This window comes from Pleurodeles waltl, chromosome 6 (genome assembly GCF_031143425.1).
Source record: "Pleurodeles waltl isolate 20211129_DDA chromosome 6, aPleWal1.hap1.20221129, whole genome shotgun sequence".
Taxonomy (NCBI): Eukaryota; Metazoa; Chordata; class Amphibia; order Caudata; family Salamandridae; genus Pleurodeles; species Pleurodeles waltl.
In genome coordinates, this window is record NC_090445.1 from 171,399,908 (window position 1) to 171,424,127 (window position 24,220).

General features: G+C 46.0%; 1 protein-coding gene across 4 annotated transcripts in view; it reads right to left on the reverse strand.

The window, feature by feature from the left end:
• Positions 1–23,958, reverse strand: part of PTGES3L (prostaglandin E synthase 3 like) — a 74,586-nt gene extending 50,628 nt beyond the window's left edge. Inside the window, exon 1 of one of the 4 annotated variants that reach the window (XM_069237754.1) lies at positions 23,484–23,958. In XM_069237754.1, coding sequence (XP_069093855.1) covers positions 23,484–23,488 — 5 coding nt within the window. In that variant the 5' untranslated portion in view covers positions 23,489–23,958. The remainder of the gene's footprint in view (positions 1–23,483) is intronic. The other 3 variants (XM_069237751.1, XM_069237753.1, XM_069237752.1) reach the window with 3 other exon arrangements.
• Between the last annotated feature and the right edge of the window lie 262 nt (positions 23,959–24,220).

The window sequence follows — 24,220 nt, forward strand, 5'->3', positions numbered from 1 at the left end:
ACAAACCATATACTCCAAAAGTGGAATGCGAACCACGAATGGACCCCAAACCTATGTGACCTTGTAGAGGGTCGCTGGGACTATTAGAAAATAGTGAGAGTTAGAAAAATAACCCTCCCCAAGACCCTGAAAAGTGAGTGCAAAGTGCACTAAAGTTCCCCTAAGGACAAAATAGTCGTGTTAGAGGGAAAATGCAAGGAAAACACAAATCAGCAATGCAACAACGATGGATTCCTGACTGAGGGTACCTGTGGAACAAGGGGACCAAGTCCAAAAGTCACAAGCAACTCGGAGATGGGCAGATGCCCAAGAAATGCCAGCGGTTGGTGCAAAGAAGCTCTTACTAGGCTGAAGAACTGTGAATACTGCAGGAACGACAAGGGCTAGAGACTTCCCCTTTGGAGGATGGATCCCCCACGCCTTGGAGAGTCGTGCAGAAGTGTTTTCCTGCCGGATGGACGCCAACAAGCCTTGCTACACGCAAATCGTGCGTTTGGCGTTTTTGGACGCTGCTGGGGCCCAGGAGGGACCAGGAGGTCGCAAATTGGACCTGCAGAGAGAGGGGACGTCGAGCAAGACAAAGAGCCCTCACTGAAGCAGGTAGCTCCCGGAGAAGTGCCAGAAACAGGCACTACGAGGATGCGTGAAACGGTGCTCGCCGAAGTTGCACAAAGGAGTCCCACGTCGCCGGAGACCAACTTAGAAAGTCGTGCAATGCAGGTTAGAGTGCCGTGGACCCAGGCTTGGCTGTGCACGAAGGATTTCCGCCGGAAGTGCACAGGGGCCGGAGTAGCTTGCAAAGTCGCGGTTCCCAGCAATGCAGCCCAGCGAGGTGAGGCAAGGACTTACCTCCAACAAACTTGGGCTGAAGAGTCACTGGACTGTGGGGGTCACTTGGACGGTGTCGCTGGATTCGAGGGACCTCGCTCGTCGTGCTGAGAGGAGACCCAAGGGACTGGTGATGCAGCTTTTTGGTGCCTGCGGTTGCAGGGGGAAGATTCCGTCGACCCACGGGAGATTTCTTCGGAGCTTCTGGTGCAGAGAGAAGGCAGACTACCCCCACAGCATGCACAAGCAGGAAAACAGTCGAGAAGGCGGCAGGATCAGCGTTACAGAGTTGCAGTAGTCGTCTTTGCTACTATGTTGCAGGTTTGCAGGCTTCCAGCGCGGTCAGCGGTCGATTCCTTATCAGAAGGTGAAGAGGGAGATGCAGAGGAACTCGGCTGAGCTCATGCATTCGTTATCTAAAGTTTCCCCAGAGACAGAGACCCTAAATAGCCAGAAAAGAGGGTTTGGCTACCTAGGAGAGAGGAAAGGCTACTAACACCTGAAGGAGCCTATCAGCAGGAGTCTCTGACGTCACCTGGTGGCACTGGCCACTCAGAGCAGTCCAGTGTGCCAGCAGCACCTCTGTTTCCAAGATGGCAGAGGTCTGGAGCACACTGGAGGAGCTCTGGACACCTCCCAGGGGAGGTGCAGGTCAGGGGAGTGGTCACTCCCCTTTCCTTTGTCCAGTTTCACGCCAGAGCAGGGGCTAAGGGGTCCCTGAACCGGTGTAGACTGGCTTATGCAGAATTGGGCACCTCTGTGCCCAACAAAGCATTTCCAGAGGCTGGGGGAGGCTACTCCTCCCCTGCCTTCACACCATTTTCCAAAGGGAGAGGGTGTCACACCCTCTCTCAGAGGAAGTTCTTTGTTCTGCCATCCTGGGCCAGGCCTGGCTGGACCCCAGGAGGGCAGCTGCCTGTCTGAGGGGTTGGCAGCAGCAGCAGCTGCAGTGAAACCCCAGGAAGGGCAGTTTGGCAGTACCAGGGTCTGTGCTACAGACCACTGGGATCATGGGATTGTGCCAACTATGCCAGGATGGTATAGAGGGGGCACTTCCATGATCATAGACATGTTACATGGCCATATTCGGAGTTACCATGGTGAAGCTACATATAGGTAGTGACCTATATGTAGTGCACGCGTGTAATGGTGTCCCCGCACTCACAAAGTTCAGTGAATTGGCTCTGAACAATGTGGGGGCACCTTGGCTAGTGCCAGGGTGCCCTCACACTAAGTAACTTTGCACCTAACCTTTACCAGGTAAAGGTTAGACATATAGGTGACTTATAAGTTACTTAAGTGCAGTGTAAAATGGCTGTGAAATAACGTGGACGTTATTTCACTCAGGCTGCAGTGGCAGGCCTGTGTAAGAATTGTCAAAGCTCCCTATGGGTGGCAAAAGAAATGCTGCAGCCCATAGGGATCTCCTGGAACCCCAATACCCTGGGTACCTCAGTACCATATACTAGGGAATTATAAGGGTGTTCCAGTAAGCCAATGTAAATTGGTAAAATTGGTCACTAGCCTGTTAGTGACAATTTGAAAGTAATGAGAGAGCATAACCACTGAGGTTCTGGTTAGCAGAGCCTCAGTGAGACAGTTAGGCACCACACAGGGAACACATACATGCACACCTATGAGCACTGGGGCCCTGTGTGACAGGGTCCCAGTGACACATACATATAGGCCACAACCTTATGAGCACTGGGGTCCTGACTAGCAGGGTCCCAGTGACACATAACAAACATACTGAAAACATAGTGTTTTCACTATGAGCACTGGGGCCTAGCCATCAGGATCCCAGTGAGACAGTGAAAACAGTGACAAACATCCTGACATACACTCACAAACAGGCCAAAAGTGGGGGTAACAAGGCTAGAAAGAGGCTACTTTCTCACAGTATGGCCTCAATCAAAGGATGTTGAACTAATCCCAGGACTCAAACCTGGTTTCCCAGATTCAAAGTCAGCAGCTCTGCGTTCTTAATTTATGTGTGAAAGTCATACACAAGTAGTACTGTTGTGTATGGTCACATATAGTGTGCACATTCTCTGTTGAAATGGCTTGCAAGGGTTCATTTTAAAACTGGACTTAGGAACATTCCGCAAAACTTTTGCAATGGTGCGCAAAGATAGCTAATCATTTTAAATATTAATTACATACTGAGCAGGACTTTTGCAGCCCCAACAAAAATTGATTCACAACCCACTAGTGGGTCCCGACCCTACATTTGGGAAATACTTCTGCAGCCAATCGGGAATTTACCAAAGGTGAATTGAAGAGAAAGTAGCTGGTGATACTTATACAAGAATGATCGCCCACTATCTGCTTTTTTCTGATCTGCTTTTTATCTGGTGTGTTGCATGCGCGATTAAATTTAGCACCCTTTTAGTGGGTTTTGTCCCTTTTTAGCTTATATGCTGTGATTTTAATTATGTTTTGTGCTTTTTATAGTGCACCATTTGTTTTCTTACATATGTTACTTGTAGCCTACTGTGGATGTGACTCAGAGTATTTCTCTTGTGTCCTTTATTCTCATGTATACTTTTGTGCAGACACCCATTATTATCCATCATGAAAGTGGGTTTGAGTCATTGGTATTGCAGACAAGTATTGCCCACAGCTTTTGGTCAGGTTTGATGAAACGCTGTGTCTCACCTGTTGCAATTTTTTTTGACCAATTTACTAAAAATCTTTTAAGTATCCAAGTATTAAGACTTCCCCAAATGTGAAACATCTTGCAGTGTATGTTTACGGCATGACATTTTATAACATCCTCTCCCCTTCCAGACATGCGAGTTTATGACAACCTTTACAGGCGTCAGATTTTATGGCATCTGCTCCCTAAGGTTTTTGGAATTAAGGGAGTGAGGCAGTTGCCAGGCAGAGGCAGGCCGTGGCCTGCAGCTGCCATTTTCTCAGCAAGCATGAAGCGGCTTGGTGAACTCAAAAGGGCTGCAGGTCACAGGCAGTGACTGAAGTGCATTAGAACAGTGGTTACCAAACTTTTGACTTCTGTGGACCCCCACTTTGTCATTACTGGAGCCCTGGGACCTCCACTGAATCTTAATTGAAATTCGGGGACCCTCCACTGAGTCATTACTGAAAGCTGGGGACCTAATCTGTTATTAATATTGACTTTTCTAAGCAGTTGCAGATTTCCTGAGGAGGCTTTGCGGACCCCCAGGGATCCCCGGACCACATGTTGGGAACCATTGCATAAGAAAATTATGGGCACTGTGAGCCGGAGGGCTTTGGGGCAGGGTCAGTGAATGTAGGGGTGGGTCAAATGCGTGGCAAAAAAGAAAAAAATAAACTGTTTTGTAGAATTTTCACCTTCAGATAACTACATATAAAATAACACACACCTTTAATGAAAAATAAATGCAAGTTAAAATAATCGGAGAGGCGCTATTTTATGTTATGAAACCTCTATTGATTTATGTGTTCACTGCAGATGTTTGTGCATGTAACAGAGACCTAGAGAGCTGAATTCTGGTTGGTGCAGTTAATAATAGTGAGTTGTGTTTTTTTTGGTGCTTTGAGGTCCCAGCCTGTGACAAAAAGCACTGTAAATATTGGAGCCGTTATTTTAAGCTTGCATTACGCACATTATAAGATAGGCTGCCACAAAATGTGCAAAAAAGATTTGAGTATAAGACTGGAAAAAGTGCTTCCAATATATAGGTTTTAGTAATAGACTGAACGCAGTGTAGACATTTTTTACAACCATCTATTAAAAGCATGCTCTCTACAGGTCAGTTGGTCAGATTCTTGCACTACCCCTCAAAAAGGTTACATCTTTGTCCTCACAGAACTACGTCAACTAAATAGAATACCGACTTTGATGGAACCTTCACATTTGCAGATTAACCAATTGCACAATTTTAATTTATTTTAGGCGGCAGAGCCCTGGCAAGAAGGCTTGTTCTTTGTTTAGCTGTCCGTCCCTTTCTCGACTTCTCAGCACTGGAAACTCCTTCCCATTCACTTCAGCTGAGGTGTCTTAACTTTATGAGCTTAGCTGTCCTGGGACGGTTATCTTTTTAGAAAAACTAGGGGAACTGTTTTCATCAAATTCAAAAAGTATGGGCACATCGTGCACTTCAGATAAGGCCCACTTTGGCCTCTGCTTATAGGCATTCTTGGTGGCAGACAGACTGGCAGCAAAGAGGGTGGTGAAGCTGGGGTCAGAGTTGTAAGTGTGTACTCTTTAAGCACTGCAGTGAAGGCTCAGCCAGAGGTTTGGTGGGTCTACAGTCAGATCCAAGAGGGCCTATTCGGGTTGAACCCAAACAACGCAACAGAGCATAGGTGCCATGACCCAATACTTGAAGTAATGGGGGGGCTCCCAGCTACAGAATGGAAGAAGAATTTACTGGAACGAGCACCCAGTCCCAAACTACCTGTCAGAAATGGCGGGAGTGTCCCACTGAAACTAACCTAACTCGAGTCACCACAGATAAGACTTGGCTCTTCACTCAGTCCGGCCACTTGGACAGAGACATGCAATACAATATAGAGCCTGAACCGAGCTCTGCACACCTGAGGGACAGAAGCTCTTTCTCAACAGGGTGATCCCAGAGGTTCTTCCCCTCACAGAGGTGATGTTAGCAGGTGGCCTAATAGTGGATAAGAGCCCCAGTAGATCGTACTGGAGATTTTGGGAGAGGGGGGACAGGAGGGGCAATTGGGTTCTGTTTCCTCTAAGTTTACAGCATGACTGAAATTGATGGGCTTCGGGGTGACTGACTTCACCTTTTACTCAGTGGCACATGGCACCTATGCCTGCATTTATCACATCCACTAGCCTAATGTCAGGGGATCAGAATAGACTACTGCCCATATAGCACCTACCACACTAAATGGCTATTGATAGGCTCAAACCAAGAAAAACAACATGGAGCTTGAACAACAACCTTCTCCACAAGTGAACTTTAAGAGAGAACTTTGAGGAAGATAACCCAGATTTCTTCAAAGACAACAATGTGGGTGTTGGTGATGACTCCACAGCAATGCTTGGGCACACTGTCAAAGCAGTTTTGAAGGGATCCTCTATTATTGTCAGTGGACCAATGGGCTGCAAAGATTGACACCTGGACTACAGAGCCAACTATCCTCCCCCTTGGAAGCAGAACACAAATATATATCTTATAAAAAAAGACATGGGCGGTCATTCTGACCCTGGCGGTCAAAGACCGCCAGGGCGGAGGACCGCGGGAGCACCGCCGACAGGCCGGCGGTGCTCCAATGGGGATTCCGACTGCGGCGGTAAAGCCGCGGTCGGACCGGCAACACTGGCGGGCTCCCGCCAGTGTACCGCCGCCCCATTGAATCCTCCAAGGCGGCGCAGCTTGCTGCGCCGCCGAGGGGATTCCGACCCCCCCTACCGCCATCCAGATCCCGGCGGTCCGACCGCCGGGATCCGGATGGCGGTAGGGGGGGTCGCGGGGCCCCTGGGGGCCCCTGCAGTGCCCATGCCACTGGCATGGGCATTGCAGGGGCCCCCGTAAGAGGGCCCCTAAATGTATTTCACTGTCTGCTGTGCAGACAGTGAAATACGCGACGGGTGCAACTGCACCCGTCGCACAGCTTCCACTCCGCCGGCTCGATTCCGAGCCGGCTTCATCGTGGAAGCCTCTTTCCCGCTGGGCTGGCGGGCGGCCTGAAGGCGACCGCCCGCCAGCCCAGCGGGAAAGTCAGAATTCCCGCCGCGGTCTTTCGACCGCGGAACGGTAACCTGACGGCGGGACTTTGGCGGGCGGCCTCCGCCGCCCGCCAAGGTCAGAATGAGGGCCATGGTGTCTTATCGTAAACACCTCGGCGTAAGTCAGGATACTAGACATTGACAAGACAAAGCACCCCCTACTTAGAACAAAACTAAAGGCTACCTCCTCAGGTAATTGTCACAATTCACTACCTATGCTCTCGTACTCCCCACAAGGGGGCTGAATTGTGGGACTTTCCAAAGCTCTAATAAGTTTCCAGACGTTCCCCTGTATGCATATCCTGACTTCCAGCCATTTGGAAGCAATTTGGAGATTACCACCCATTCCCAATCCATTCCCAATCGAGGCCGCATTTTGTGGAAGCCAGTCTGCTCATGCTTGGAACTCCAATACCTATAATCCCCTGCTCACTGCTTCTTCTCCACCCCTGCAGGCCAAGGATGGGTGGAGGAATTCAGTACACCTATGGCTGGCTGCTGCTAGCCTGCTCACACCTGCTGCATGTGATTACTGTGAACCCCTTTAAGCATCAGATCCCTTCAGTCCGGTGTTAGTCATTGGAGCTGTTTTCCAATGAGACCGACCCTTGTTTCCTGATGTTTCTGAGCCATAGTTATTCCTTATTCCTGTTCCAGAGCCTTAGTTATTCCTCCCTTTTTTCCTGAGCTTTTGTTATTCTTTCTACCTTGTTCCTGAGCTGTAGTAATTCCTTGTTCCTGTTCCTGGGCTGTAGTTGTTTCTGTTCCTGAGCTGTAGCCATCCTTGATCCTGTTCCTGGGCTCTAGCAAATCCTTGTTCCTGAACTAGCACTCCCAGCAGTGCTACTTGACTCCTAAGCCTCAGCTATTGAACTATTTCTGCCTACCGTGTTTCCTTGTTTCCTTATTACTGCACTAGCACTTCTTGTGCTCCCTTGAAGACTCTTCTACCTGAACCTTTAAAGCGAAAAGTAGTAGTTGAATGAGAAATACCTAAAGGATCACACTAACCCAAGAGTAAGTACCTCCAGCTTGAGCAGAGGAATTGGACAAAATAAAATGGTACAGGCGGTAGTCCGTTTGAAGTTTTGGCAAAGCCACAGGTCCCACATGTACAAAACGGTCTGTATGCCCTTATCTCCATTGCTAACCTACCTACATTATTATTTTTGTAAACCAGGGTTTCTAGCTGAATCAATGACTGTTGCAGTCATTGTTGTGATTCCTAAACAAGGCAAAGATCCCTCCCAGTGAGGTCCGTACAGGCAGATCTTTTCCTCTAAGCTGATGTCAAACTATTCACAAGCATCATAGCTGCGAGAGTGGGGCCACTAATGCAGGGCCTAATTGACTCCGACCAGTGGGGATTCATTCAAGGATTACAGTGTGACAACAATACCAAAACAATGTTAAGGATCATATTGAATACATGGACGAAATGCAAAAATGTCCTACTGCTCTCCCTCAATGCAGAAAAAGTGTTCAATAGAGTGAATTGGACATGTGGGTGGGTGGGAACATTTGGGCCTTAGATTCATTAAACTGATCATTAAACAGATTATGGCTGTAAGGAAATGGCTCCCTGTTGCAGTTACCCCCCATTTTTTGCCTGATACTGATGCTGACTTGACTGAGAAGTGTGCTGGGACCCTGCTAACCAGGCCCCAGCACCAGTGTTCTTTCACCTAAAATGTACCATTGTCTTCACAATGGGCACAACCCTGGCACCCAGGTAAGTCCAAGGGCCCTGATGCCAGGGAAGGTCTCTAAGGGCTGCAGCATGTCTTATGCCACCCTAGGGACCCCTCACTCAGCACAGACACACTGCTTGCCAGCTTGTGTGTGCTGGTGGGGAGAAAATGACTAAGTCGACATGGCACTCCCCTCAGGGTGCCATGCCAACCTCACACTGCCTGTGGCATAGGTAAGTCACCCCTCTAGCAGGCCTTACAGCCCTAAGGCAGGATGCACTATACCACAAGTGAGGGCATAGGTGCATGAGCACTATGCCCCTACAGTGTCTAAGCAAAACCTTAGACATTGTAAGTGCAGGGTAGCCATAAGAGTATATGGTCTGGGAGTCTGTCAAAAACGAACTCCGCAGTTCCATAATGGCTACACTGAATACTGGAAAGTTTGGTATCAAACTTCTCAGAATAATAAACCCACACTGATGCCAGTGTTGGATTTATTAAAAAATCTTAGAGATGCCCCCTGTATTTTACCCAATTGTTCAGTGCAGGGGCTGACTGGTCTGTGCCAGCCTGCTGCTGAGAGACGAGTTTCTGACCCCATGTGGTGAGAGCCTTTGTGCTCTCTGAGGACAGAAACAAAAGCCTGCTCTGGGTGGAGGTGCTTAACACCTCCCCCCCTGCAGGAACTGTAACACCTAGCAGTGAGCCTCAAAGGCTCAGGCTTCGTGTTACAATGCCCCAGGGCACTCCAGCTAGTGAAGATGCCCGCCCCCTGGACAAAGTCCCCACTTTTGGCGGCAAGTCCAGGAGAGATAATGAGAAAAACAAGGAGGAGTCACTGGCCAGTCAGGACAGCCCCTAAGGTGTCCTGAGCTGAGGTGACTCTGACTTTTAGAAATCCTCCATCTTGCAGATGGAGGATTCCCCCAATAGGATTAGGGATGTGCCCCCCTCCCCTCAGGGAGGAGGCACAAGGAGGGTGTAGCCACCCTCAGGGCTAGTAGCCATTGGTTACTGCCCTCCCAGACCTAAACACACCTCTAAATTCAGTATTTAGGTGCTCCCCAGAACCTAGGAAACTAGATTCCTGCAACCTAAGAAGAAGAGGACTGCTAAGCTGAAAAACCCTGCAGAGAAGACGGAGACACCAACTGCTTTGGCCCCAGCTCTACCGGCCTGTCTCCCCCCCTTCTAAAAACACTGCTCCAGCGACGCTTTCCCCAGGGATCAGCGACCTCTGAATCCTCAGAGGACTGCCCTGCTCTAGAAGGACCAAGAACTCCCGAGGACAGCGGCCCTGTTCACCAAAGACTGCAACTTTGAAACAAAGAAGCAACTTTGAAACAACTTGCGTTTCCCGCCGGAAGCGTGAGACTTGACACTCTGCACCCGACGCCCCCGGCTCGACCTGTGGAGAACAATCACTTCATGGAGGACTCCCCGGCGACTGCGACACCATGAGTAGCCAGAGTTGCCCCCCCTGAGCCCATACAGCGACGTCTGCAGAGGGAATCCCGAGGCTCCCCCTGACCGCGACTGCCTGCTTCTAAGATCCGACGCCTGGTAAAGACTCTGCACCCGCGGCCCCCAGGACCTGAAGGATCCGAACACCAGTGCAGGAGTGATCCCCAGGAGGCCCTCTCCCTTGCCCAGGTGGTGGCTACCCCGCGGAGCCCCCCCCTTGCCTGACTGCATCACTGAAGAGACCCCTTGGTCTCCCATTGCTTTCTATTGAAAACCAGACGCTTGTTTGCACACTGCACCCGGCCGCCCCCGCGCCGCTGAGGGTGTACTTTCTGTGTGGACTTGTGTCCCCCCCGGTGCCCTACAAAACCCCCCTGGTCTGCTCTCCGAAGACGTGGGTACTTACCTGCTGGCAGACTGGAACCGGGGCACCCCCTTCTCCATTGAAGCCTATGCGTTTTGGGCACCAATTTGACCTCTGCACCTGACCGGCCCTGAGCTGCTGGTGTGGTAACTTTGGGGTTGCTCTGAACCCCCAACGGTGGGCTACCATGGACCCAAACTTGAACCCCGTAGGTGGTTTACTTACCTGCAAAAACTAACAAACACTTACCTCCCCGAGGAACTGTTGAAAATTGCACTGTGTCTAGTTTTAAAATAGCTATGTGTCATTTATGTGAAAACTGTATATGCTATTTTGCTAATTCAAAGTTCCTGAAAGTACCTACCTGCAATACCTTTCATTTGAAGTATTACATGTAAATCTTGAACCTGTGGTTCTTAAAATAAACTAAGAAAATATATTTTTCTATACAAAAACCTATTGGCCTGGAATTGTCTCTGAGTGTGTGTTCCTCATTTATTGCCTGTGTGTGTACAACAAATGCTTAACACTACTCCTTTGATAAGCCTACTGCTCGACCACACTACCACAAAATAGAGCATTAGAATTATCTCTTTTTGCCACTATCTTACCTCTAAGGGGAACCCTTGGACTCAGTGCATACTATTCCTTACTTTGAAATAGTGCATGCAGAGCCAACTTCCTACAATGGCTATGAAAAAATAAATGAATTAATCAGAGTGAATGGGACAGGGCCACCACATCTAGCGACTAACAGGGGCACATATCAAGGTTGCTCACTTTCCTATTTGCCTTCACCTTGGGACCACTGGCTAACTACATTCTATCCAAGGAACATATCAACAAAGTACAGAGATAGATTCATTCAAATTGAATACATTCACAGACGCAATGGTGACGCTTACTAAACTACTCACCTCTACAACTGGTTTGGAGGAATTGCTAAGGCAGTATTATATATCAAATTTTAAGATAAACCTTGCTAAATCTGAGGTGATGGTTAACTCATTGACTGAACAAAGGCACAACCTATACGCATTTATCCAATCAGTGTGCACCTCCAAGGCCATGTTATACCTGGGCATAAGAATATCACATCCTGTCACCTAGACGGTGCCTCTCAACTACCCTCACAACCCCGGTCCCACCGCCCTGCTTAGATTAAGAAGGACATGCAAACTGGTATTTTCTCACCATCTCCTGGTTGGTAAGAGTAGGAGTGGTAAAAACTGTCTATACTGCCAAAACCTGCCCTCATGCTCAAAGCAATTCTTATGTGCCCCTCCCCCAACATACTGGAACAACTTCAAATCAGTCCTAATACATTTATCTGGGGAGGTAAATAAATCCAGTGGGTTCAACAAGCACCTATATCAACCAGAGGGCAGAGGCGGCCTAGCATTGCCAAATATGACATGTTACTAACAAACAACAAAGTCACAATTTTTAATCAAGAGGGAAGGGGTTGAAAAGTCAAAGCAGTTGTACTTTATTGCCAATTTATTTGCAAGGTCCTCTCTATGGACCAAGCCGTGGTTGGGTAAAGCTCAAAGAGGCTGAGGATTCAACATTTTCTCCCATAACTAGGATGAAGCTGATTATGTGGGATAAACTGAATACCAATACTGGATTTCACACCACATCCCTCTACTTTTACGCCTATTAATGAGAACGCTGAATTTAATCTGAGGCTCAATAGACATGATTTTAGGGAGTGGCAAGAGGCAGGATTCCTGATGCTAGACTCACTGTTTAGAGAATGTAGAAATATAATTTGAGGAAATAAAAAAGTAATTTAATCTCTCAGCAGTGGAAAGGCATCAATACTGTCAGGTGCACTGCTGTGGCCCTTCAGCCGAGACTCAGGCTGGTGCTTTCTGGGACCTTATCAGTTTCAACGTTGGATAAAGAATATCAGTCATGAGAAATATGTCAGAACAACATTCTACAAAATAATACTGACAGCTGCGGCCCCAGGCAAGACCCCAGGCCAGATGCGCTGGGAAAGAGTAATGGGTAACACATCTCAGAGAAGGAATGGTAAGTAATTTGCAACAAGGCTAGAACTTCTATCTAATATTTTAAGGGCAAGGAATCCCAACACAAAAGTCTAATGTACTAGTAACACACTCTTGAAAAGCTGTATTCCTGGAATCACTCCATATCAGAGAGCTGCTCGAGAGGATGAGGTGCTAGGGGCTCACTGTCTCATCTCCACTGTCATTGTCCTAAGCTTAACAGATACTGGGCCGAGGGGATCTCAGTGGTTAAATGGAATGTTTAAGCTTCAAATCTCCCATGGCCGGGAGTGATTCCAAGCAATGCCTATGCTGATCCCCCTGTATATTCAAACAATTTCCGATCAATATTTCCAGATTACATATATCAGGGAGATGAAAAAGCCGCCATGGCTAATAAGTACCAATATCGATCAGTGCACAGAGGTTGTCTAGCATTGCCAAATTTAATGTTACTTCTGCTTATGCAAACTTAGAATTAATTGAATGTGTTTTATTAACACGGATGAGTTGCAAATTGAGTAAATGTATTGTAATTTTCATATTGAAGTTTTAAAGTTGATACAAGGCCTTAAATCCATTTTTCATGTGCTCTACACTCCAGATTTCAAATATGCTCTGTCTCATTTCTGTCTGAGCAGCTACTGTTAAAAAATGTCAATCAGCGTTTTGTAAAGTCGCTCATAATTCAGTAGTTTTACAGTCTTGTCTTGTGGCAATGTTTATTTTAGCTGTAACAATTTATGAGCAGATTGTCTGCTGCCAGAGGAACATTAATACAATATTTAAACATTCATGGTTGTTGTCTTGCTGGTAAAACATGGGTTATGTTTATTTTCAAGCAGCATTTTTTTGTAATAATGAGATGTAATTTTCACGTGCTTGTAGGGCAAAGAGACTCACAGACTATTAATTTTGGGAGGGTTTCTGGAGTGAGCTTGTTATGCATGTTATGATTTCTAAATGTAACCGGTCTGAATTGTTGCAATTTTAGGTGGTCAGCTCCTGGTGCCACTTCACGGCTTCGCTGCTGGGATATTTGCAGCTAAAATGTTATAAAAGTGTTTGTATTTGAGAAGTGAGCCTGCTGTTTCACGTGCTCCTCTTGAAGGCAGACTTCATGTTCTTATTTGATTTGATACTTAGATATTTAAACACTATTTCCCTCTCACATAGTCAGACTCTATGTCAGCTTTTTATTGAATCAAAATTTTGAGATTTTGTAGGATTCTCTCCTGCCTTGAAACTGAGCACTCCCTGTGACTATTTGCTCTTTGATTTATTATTTGCCTTGTGCTAGACCGAATTTGGTTCTGGCTACTGACTAGATGAGGGCTTCGATTCCGTTGCCTAGGCTGATTTACATTTAATGCATTTTGAGTATTTTGAATTGATTTTACTGTCCATTACCTTTTTGCCTTTTGCAATGATTTCTAACATGGTTGTATTTGAACATTGGTGTGGGGATTTTTCATTGTGGATTTTCCTATGTGGGTCTCTGGGTTTCCTAGTGATTTATGTCAAGGGGTTCTTCTCATTTGGTACTCACACAGCCACGATCCATCTCATCAGCCCTGGAAAAAGTGCTGACACTTCCATGCGACACAGTCACACTTTTTATTCAATTGGGGACTAAAAAGTCAAAGCAGTAGTACTTTATTGACCACTAAGCTGCCAGGTCCTCTCTATGGACCACACTTTAGTTTGGTAAAGCTCAAAGAAGATGGGGACTGGACTTTTTCTCCCATAACCAGGAGGTCACTAGTTATATGGATTAAACTGATTACCAATAGTAGGTATCATATTCCTCTCCTTTTACTATTAGTGAAAACCCTGATTTACTCAGGGGCTCAATAGACATGCTTTTAGGGGGTGGAGTGATGCAGGCTGCCTGATGCTGTTCTCCCTGTTTACAGAGGAGAAAATTATGGCTCTCATTTCAACCTTGGCGGGCGGCAGAGGCCGCCCGCCAAGGGTGAACCGCCAAACGACCGCCTATGCGGCCGCAAACCCACCAACAACATTTCAACATCCCCGGTGGGCGGAAACAGAGTTTCCGCCCTCCGGCCCAGCGGGGATGTGGGCCGTAACATTGCAGCCGGCTCCCAAGCAGACTCTTCCTGGGGGCCCTTGCACTGCCCATGCCAAGTGCATGGGCACCCAGGGGCCCCGCGAGTCCCCTTACCGCCAGCCTTTCCATGGCGGTGTCTACCGCCATGGACAGGCTGGCGGTAAGGGGAGTCAAAATTTCCAGGTCAGCGCTGCTACAGCGCTGCCCAGGCGGATTGCGACCGCCGGGACCACCGGTCCTGGTTGTGTAATGTGGCATTTCGTACCGCCAGCCTGTTGGTGGTACGACCGCCACTTTAACCCTGGCGGTCGGTGACCGCCAGGGTTAAAATGAAGCCCTACATAATTTGAGGGGAGGTTGATAATTATTTACAAATGTGTTAAAGTGACATCAAATCTCACAGGGCTGGAGCAGTGACCTCCCTTCATTTTAGTCACAAAGGAAGTCGCCAGGGACCTGAAGGTAAGCAAGGAGCATGGTCACCCGGCCCCCCACTCCTGCCTGGGTAGGAAAAGAAAGGCATACGTTGGTTGCAGAGGTCCCTTGACACATTTGGTCCCCGTTCCATTGAACCTGATGTACTAATGACAGCTACACATGAAAAATGGAAGCATCATGGTAATATGGGTACCAGGTGTAATAATATCAAAGAAGCACAGGCAGGAGGAGCTGTTTTAAACCCACCGGATGGCAAACCATGAGCTTTTGCAGAAAATGTACACACTGTATGCACCAGGTCTAGCGTACAATCCACCTCTTTCAGCCTTGCGAGTGTCCTCTCGCCCTTTGCCTCCACTTTCAACAGAAATCAGTAGCTGCATGCCAACAACAGCAGATCAATATAAGTGTAAGTGACACGGAAATAGATGTATGGGGTATCATACACATTTCTGCTGCAGATGTAGTAAACCAATAAGCTTTTATGATAGATTTTCACTGTACTGTGCCTTAACATTGCCTTGTCGCATTGAAGTTCACTTTTGAGGCACTATGTTCACACAGACACTGACTGACAGCGACCTCTGGCACAATGATGGGCATATTTGCTATTTTGGGTGTATTCTGGTGACTGAAACAATTTCATGCAGATGGCGAGACACTTTATGTTAGAGATCTTATGAATGTACTCTGTCGGTAAAACAGTTTAAAAGAGAAAATATTGGACTTAATTGAATCATAGCATTTCAATCTATACTTTAAACAGGCTTAAGCTCCTCAGATTTAGACCTGCTAATTCCCATGGGAAAGGGAGACATGAATAGATATCTAAATAGATGCCATGTTGCTTTGCTGCCTGCAGTTGTACTGTATTTAAAATTACTGAGAGTTTGATTTTGAAATTTTAACACAGAATTCTGTTCTACCTCTATTGGAACACCTCCCTAACATATGTAGCAAATGCCACGCCTCCTTAGTGAGACCAATTAGGCCACACCCTGTTTACATGGGTCATACACCCTTTATTATGCTCCTTCGGTCATACTCCAAACAAATACCCTTGTACAAACCTTTAACACCGACTTTTTATGCCACTAAGCACTGAACGGTGCAGGTCATATTATCATGATTCTGGTGGGAGCTGCCATCACGAGAGATCCAATTCATTACTGCCACTGCAGTTTTGGCAGTCCACATGGCTTCAGCAATGTTTTATGCACACAAAGATAGTTATTTCAGCTTTATGTCGGAGACGCCTTGACTCGGGCACAACAGTGCAATGCCAAGGCACACAAGTTTAATGTTTGCTGTATCACACAGAGTTCTTTGTTGACAGCATGGGAATAAATGATGAGGGAAAACTCTTCCGGATGTACTAGGGCCTGGGCTAGTATGAGGCCAGAAAGAAAAGGGTTAATCATAAAACCATGAGGCTGAGTTTAAGAATACAAGGTTAGAAGAGTTACATTTTAGGCTTATGGGGAATGAGTTTTACAGGGGACCATGCTCTCCTTTTGGTAGCCTGACAAGATGCGAGGCACCCTCAGAGAAACAAAGCGTGTTAGCCAGCAGGCAACGAATTTCGGCATGCACTTGCAAGAACTCAAGGACCAGGCAACTCATACAAATAAAGACTACATTTAACAACAGAAAACTTGTAGTAAAAAAGGATTTACTGACATGGGGCGTCAGAACTAACGAAAAGGGATAAAAGGCCATAAATCCAAGTATCCATGTGGGCTGAGTGGGAGTCATCAGCATCATACACTACAACTTGTTGAAATGGTATTCTCCTTAAATTAGGTCAAATTCGATAGTTAACTATCTGACAAGAACAAAGCATGACTGAGGATGAACTCAGGTAGTGCGATCAAGAAAGCCACTAGTAAGTAACTGGAAAAAACCAATGTCTCAGTGATGTGAGGCATCCTGTATCTTCCTGCTTCCCATTCGAGACAGTTTAGTTGGACCACTACAGGGTTGGTGCTTGAGGGTGATCGACTACTTCTGCTTCAACTGTGTCATTTCAATGATCATGGGCGCAACAGCTCTCAAAGGTGTAACACTGCAGTGATGCCTTATCTTCTGCAATACTACTGCAGCTACCCAGGCCTAAGGATCTTCTCTAACCTCCCCTTAATCCACAATCAACAGTGAGCAGAAAGCTGAACAGTATCAAGGTATTGGAGGTTGCTAGCAGGGTGGTTGTGTGTCAGTCACTCAGCATCTCTGGCAAGGAAGTAGAGGTGCACATGACAACAAAACATCCTGCAGCGCTTCTTCCAGAACTTCAAGAATTCTTGGTTTGGTGACCTCAAGTCCTTCTTCTTCACTGTCTCCAAGTTCTCTAACTACAAGGGATCAGATGGTGCTCTTTGATGCCAGTGGTGCTGAAACAATTTTCAGAGTGGAGGTGCTGGCATTATTGATACATCTCTGAAGTCACATGTATATTGGGCCACCCGGCCACCACCATCTTGGTGAGGTCACACGCAACCCCTGGATGGACTACTCATGGCCACACCCGCAGTGAATATTGCTAATGTGCATGTCAGTTATTTGGAGTGCCAGTGTCCCCTAGGCCCACGCTTCTAGAACAGGGTTTGTGAAAAATAAACGTGCTGCATAAAGGACAATTATAGCAAACAAGTCACGTCCATGCAGCAGGAGAATGGTATTGCTGTAGTGTATGTCCAGTGTTGCATTGTGACGGGCATTCTCCCGAATATATGAGCTAAGCATAGAGTGGTAGTCAATTCCCATGTACATACAGCACGTTTTCCATTGAAATATCCTCTTGTAACAGCAATTAAATTTGCATCAGGCAAGTAGATTTACTGCTAAACCTACATGTTGTACAAACAGTATGTTGTGGAAATTTGGTTTCTGTGCATATTTATCATACAAATATATTGGTTTGTTTTTATTCTAGTAAATCTTTATTTCCATGGCACTTCAGAATTAGAAAAAGAAACAAGATGTCTTATTTGTTCTGTTTTGCTGCTAATGTATTTTGAAATATTTATGAAGCCCATTTCCTTCAACTTTATGGTGGGCTAGAAAATATTTGATATATCAGAGCCGTCTTCTTTCTCCTCTGTACCCCAGGAAGATTATTATTTAGTTGCAAAATTCCCTTGCTTTGGAGCAAGAAAAAGGAGAAGTAAACACCAATCTCCATGTTAAAAAAAGCAGAAACTTGTCAAATGACATTGCCTGATTTTGAGCTCTGTCTTTGAAAATATAACAAAAGATGCATGAAAAAGTATCGCTAAGCCCCTTTATCGACTGCCCTCCTTTTGAACACTTACAGAGTTATTCTGGGGGTGCCACAGCACCTCCTCCACCCCTAGTTCCAGCGCCTTTGTGTAGCAGTAAAGATGCCAATGAGGGTGACACTGACCTGTCATATGAGGTTTCCAGTGCTTGTCCTTCCCACTATCACGCATCGATGATGCAGTTCCTCTGTAAGATGTGTGCTTCCGGCTAGGAAGACCAAATGTAGGACATGCATGGGAAGTGGAAATCTCTCTATGGTGCAAAAGCTGGGTTGCAATATGCAGTTGATTGTTAAAACAGCTTAACATTTGAGACCATTGAGAAAACTGTATTCAAGCATGCTCCACCATATCTCATGAAGTCATGTGTGCGCCTGATGGAGCTGAGGGCCATTATCATGCCCCCACCTCCCAACTGGCTTTACGGGTGACATCCTTAAAAGGGCAGCCATCTTACCTACTGTGGGGAAGCTGCAACCCCTGGCTTGCCCCTTGCGAGCCCTGGCGCTGCCTTTGCGATCCCTGGCCTTAGAGGTGGCAAAATCAGTGGCAGGAATACGAGGGCAGCTCGTCATTATGGACTTCTGCTGGGCGTCCACTTTCCATGTTTTTTATCAATTTGTTATTACACTAATAGTAAATAATGCTACATTATTCATTATATCATGAAAGAGCTTCCTGCATTTCCTCCTGACCTTCACCTGACGGGGTTGGTGCTCGGCTCTGGGCGCAGGACCCGCTAATATTCAACGGCACCAGCAAGTTTCCAAACAAGGAAAACCATCACTCCAAACTGCTTTAATCTCAGAAGTTTATTGTGTATCCATTCCTGGCAATTTTGTATTGGCTGACGCGTTTCAACCATTGCGGTCTTATTCTTAGCCCAAATCTTTATTCATTATTAGTTATTAAAGAATGGAGTGTAATTAACTGGAATACAACCCTCCCTGGCAGCTGAGGTAATCAAAACATGCTTTTCAATGTATGTTTCAATATATGTTGTGTGTGCGCTTGCAGGTGAGAGTGTGTTTATGTGAAAGACAGAGTGTGCATGTAAGAATGTGTATGTTTGTGTAAACGTGTGTGAGAGTGAAAATAAAGGTATTATGGCATGTAATGTAATGTAATGTAATGTAATTCGAGATTTATAAAGCGCGTTCCGACTCAAAGAGCATTGAAGCGCCGCTACCCCTGGCCTTTTGATGAACTGACGTTCATGCATGAAGACAACCAGGAAACTACACTTTGATGTCAAGCAATTGACCTAACATGCAACTGATTCTTCTCCAGATCTAACAAGAAATCTTTCAGTAGCAATGGATTTTCAGGATATCCTCTTATATACCACTAGCTCTGCCCTACAGACTACACACTAATGTCATAAATCTACTGACTTCTTCAAAGGATACTTCACCTCTGTGATTGTTCGTATGCACAATACCAGGGTGTGGTTACAGCCCAGCAAAATACACATTTGTCTAGAGTCAAGTTAATGCAGACCCCCTCCCCCGAGGCTGCGGCTTTTGTGGTGCCTCCCACCTTATCAACAGTAGTAATTTACAAGTCCTCGCTCCTAGTCTAAATGTGGCTGACTTCATGATCTTGTGAGGGATCCACTGGCACGAGTTAAGTTGAATGTATTGCACTGCCTGTTTTAGAGGTTTTTCAAGCAAATGTACATAACAAATTATGTTATGCTTGTCACTAGAGAGGGCTGGTTCTTATTTTTGCCAGGCTGACTATGAAATCTGTAGCTTGTTACCTTTGCTACATCCTGCTTAGCTTTGGCAATAGTTTACCTCCATTTTCCTCTTCTGGACTCTCCTTAATCTTAACCTCTTGGGCATCTAGCTCATATGTCCAGGTTGAAGGCAAACAGTTATGGGCATCTTCCTGCAGCATCATCCCTCTTTGTTACTGTAAGGGTCTGGAAAGGGCCAGATATCCTTCTCTCTAATGGAATGCACAGTATCCCTAATTATCTCCATTTCTTCCAAATCCTCATTCCTTTCCTTAGTCTTTTCTTTTCAATAGGTATATAAGGCACATCCCAAATAATGACTCCCCTTTTCTGCTTTTACGTAGACACATAGATCTAGTTCTGTGCTGTTTGTGGTTTTCTGGGTTGCTGATACTCCACTTTAGAGCAAACTGTATCTACTATCCTCTGTATGGGTCATACCAAGCTGTACCTCCCGGAATTTGTGTAGCTCATGTGAAGCTATTGCATCAGTATCATTCACGCTCCTTAAGTTTTGCAGTCTCAGTAGAGTGCTACTACCAGCTAAAGGGGTTGGGCTCCCATCACTTCTTGGCCAAATATATCCAGTAAACTATTGGTGGCTTACCAGTGCTTTCATGTTTCTGGCTTCTGCCGGTCTTGGGTTGGTTGACTCCATACACTATATTGCTAGTGGCTTATCCATGTCCACATGGATTGCACTTGTGTCCCTCCAGAGTTAGACTATCAGTGGGAGCTGAATCTCTGTCCAGGCATGCAGGCCAAGGAACAAAAGAGAATGGGATCATCTGTGGCTAGCTTACCTTTGGAACAGCAATACATAGTTGACTGATCACAAGATCGCGGCTAAGCTGACTCTCATTACAAAATTATACTGGGTTGTACAGGTTGCCTGCAAAGCTTACCCTCACACTCCTCTAATGTTCTGCATATGATGCTTCTACATGCACTTGCTCAAATCTGGAGCATACTCTCTGGACCTGACACATGACATCAAGACAGTATGATCATGGTTGATGCCCCTACCAACAAACAGCCTTCTGCAACCATGCATGCAAAAGAGAAAATACTTACAGTCCAATATAGTGTGATTATAATCCCCGACCCCCACCTTCCAGATTCAAGTGCAGCCCTTAACATGTTAGCAGTGATTACACCACTGTTACCTTTAGAACACTGTAATCAGACCATTGTTATGCAAGAATCCCTCTAGTTACAACATGCTGGGAACTTGATATGTGTTAGTATTCTTAAAAAGGGAGAAGATGCAATTTTGTTCTGTCTTGAGTAAAATACGTGCAGCGAGACATCATACTATAAAATGGGCCATTACTTGATAATATTTATTTTGTATATTGCACATAGCATAACTTGCTTGCTTTTGGGCACTTCATAAGAGTATATCGGTGAGCACTGACGGTTGGGGTATGTGAGTTATAATATGTGGGTTTCCATTTTCTTTCAGAAGGGCAGGAAGGTATGGGAGCTGGCAAGGGCAGCCACTGAGAAGCAACTGTCTCCTCTGTCTTGCAATATTTATTTTTAAAGCACTGTACATAGAATGGTTGTATCTGCTATTTTTATAATACAATCTAAACCAGTGGTTCCCAACCTTTTGATTTATGTGGACCCCCACTTTAACATTAATGGAACCCAGGGACCCCCACTGAATCATCATTGGAATCGGGGGACCCCCGCCTGAGTCATTACTGGAAGCTGGGGACCTAATTTTTCAATATTTGTTAATATTTTTTAATTCTCTAAGCAGTCGCGGACCCCCTGAGAAGGCTTTGCGGACCCCGAGGGGTCCCCGGACCACAGGTTGGGAACCACTGATCTAAACCATTTTCAGAACATTAAAATCTAGATGTTGACCAGTCACAAGTATTTTACAACTTTTTTCAAAGGTGAATTTCTTCTTCATGCCTGTTGAATTTTCAAGTGCCGCCTATCGAGACAATTGCATAATAAATATGTGCCTCTCACATTGGGCTGGGTGTTGTGCATTATAAGAAAGCAAACATCCAGGCAGTCCTACAACGTGAGCACATAACAAACCCCACAAAAGCCTACAAGAAGCAGAGTATAAAACATGAATAAAATGGTAAAAGATGCCTACCTTTGTTGCAAAAATGGCTCTTACAGGGTTGTGATGTGGTCTGCTTAGGGCAGCATTGTACATACTTGCAAGGGGAAGGAGCTATGGCTTTGATTCTCTCTCTTGACTTCAGCCTACACATCATCCTCATGCTTTCATCGCTTTCCAAATGCACTGACTCCCTTCTGCTCATCACTTAAGAGCAGAGACACAGGTGGAGACGAAGGACCTTACTACAAGGGCCCCATTGTCCAGTGTAATCATTATTTTGCACATGAAATCCGAACAGCTTGTTTTATCATGTGTGATCATTATCGCTTATTACAAGTTTCCCCCACAAAATGGAGCATAACGTGTGCTTACGGCACCAAAATTCACATATTACTGTATTACTGTATTTTCCCAGTAGATTCCTACAGGTTTAACCTGCTGAGATATATATGGGATATGGATGTTATCACACCGTACTCAGCAATATCGCCGCAACTCATAATACCAATATGTGCAATAAGAGGAATCGCTGCACATATCAGAATTATCTGTGGCACTCATAAAATGGCTCTAGGTATGTCTACTGTATGTTATTGCATTGCGTAGGTTGGTCTATGAGGCTCAGAGGCCACAAATGACTACAACATCTCATTAACTGCTCTCTATGTGTAAAATCACAGAACAAGAACTAAGACAGAGCTGGAGATTTAGAGGCAGATTTAGTAAGATTTCACGCAACATAGCGCTTCAACCAAAGATGCTGTGCTGCACTAAAGGGAGAGAACAGAAAACACCATACGATATAGCTCTGTTGCGCTCTCCATCAGCACTGGCGCACTTTTGCCTGGGTGTGTGATGTCTAGCATAGGTTTTGTACTTGAAGGGTATCCTTGCAGTACAAAACACTATGCTTGGACAAGCTTTAATATGTTTCCAAATGTATATGTGTGATGTACATTACATCAGACATGCAAAGTTGGAAACATTTTTAGGGGAAAAAATAGCTTCTCCGATATGACGTCTGCCTCGAGGAGGAGTCATTTTTAGACACAAATACTGTCTAACAATGTTAGTACATAGATTTGTGTCAAAACCCGTGCTTGGTTGCACGAGAAAGCATACTCATAATCCATGGACCTCCCCCTAGAGGCAAAGTAGCATATAGCACTAATTGAGAACCTTTAGGACCAGGGCTTAATTTGTGCTTGTTGTTTCCGGTACTGAGCTCCGGCACTTATTTTTGAGGGCCGGGGCTTATTCTTCTGCCTCCAGCATTTGCTGCGAGCAAAAGAAACGTTTGGGAAAGACGGCGGAAGAGAAAATGGAAAAAGCGTCACCATGGTAGAAAGGCAGAGTCAACTGAAGGGGCAGGAAGTGGCTTTAAATGGTTTGAAGAGTCCCGAGATGGCTTCAGGATTACGCTGCCCCAGTATTTCGTGCTCGCACATTTAAATGCAGCAGCCGCGTGTTCTAGAGAAGGGCTTTGGGCACCGGCACCTTTTTATTTACAAATTAAGCACTGTTTAGGACTACTTTCAGCGCTACTCGTATCACTTTTGTGAGGCAAACCCAGCAAAAAGAATGTTGTAAATCTGGGCCTTTGAATATTCCATGGTTCTGCAGAGGGAAGGACATGAGCAAACTTTTAAGTTTTCTTCCTCTTGTCATCGCCCCATCACTTTTCTCCCTGCGTACTGACTAATTCTCTACAAAAATCCATAGTCGGTGAGATACAATAGTCCCACGAGGCCCAAAGGTATCACTATGGGCGTGCCACTGACTGAACATTACCTCATGTCCGCGGGCGATGGCTCCCTGCTCAGCAGCAGACTCTCCCAGAAGGCGTTCCGGGGCCGGTTCCGACCTCTCTCTCAGTGGGCTCGGTCCAGGCCTCGTGCTCCGGGAAAGCCTTCGCCTCAGTCGGTTTTCCTCAGTCTCCGCAGGCGTCCGCGCCACGAGGTCCCGGCAGCCCGGCTGCTATATTAAGACTATCTGTGTCCCCAGCTGTTGCTATCTTTAAACTCCCCGGGCTCTTTCTGGAGTGTTCGTGAAGCAGCGCGCTCCGGGGCGACTGGCCCACCAGTCCAGGCTGTGTAACCCGAGACCACTTACCGCCTCTTTCCCAGAAACGGTGTTGTATTCACGTGTCGCTCAGGTGCCCTCCCTCGTCTGTGCTCGGCGGAGATGCTATCCAACAGTGGGTTTGCAGCAATATCCTTCCACGTTTTATAGTTTGTTCCACTGGCAGATGCCCCGGGTGCTCGGTCGGACGAAGATAGTGGCCTCAGTGGCCTATCTGCCTCTTATCCATGGAGAGGTTGCCCACTAGAGTCATTGACTGTAATATGATGACGTAGTATAGGGGACTATGGGAAAATGCGCCAGTAGGTTTAATAGAAGACCTTTTGAAGACAAGTGCATAGTTTAAGAAGGAGGTAAATGTCATGGGTAAGCAGTTGAAAAGTTAATAAAAAAGGGTATAACTTGTTTGTTTTGGTTGGCTAGAAGTTTGTTGTACATATTCCAAT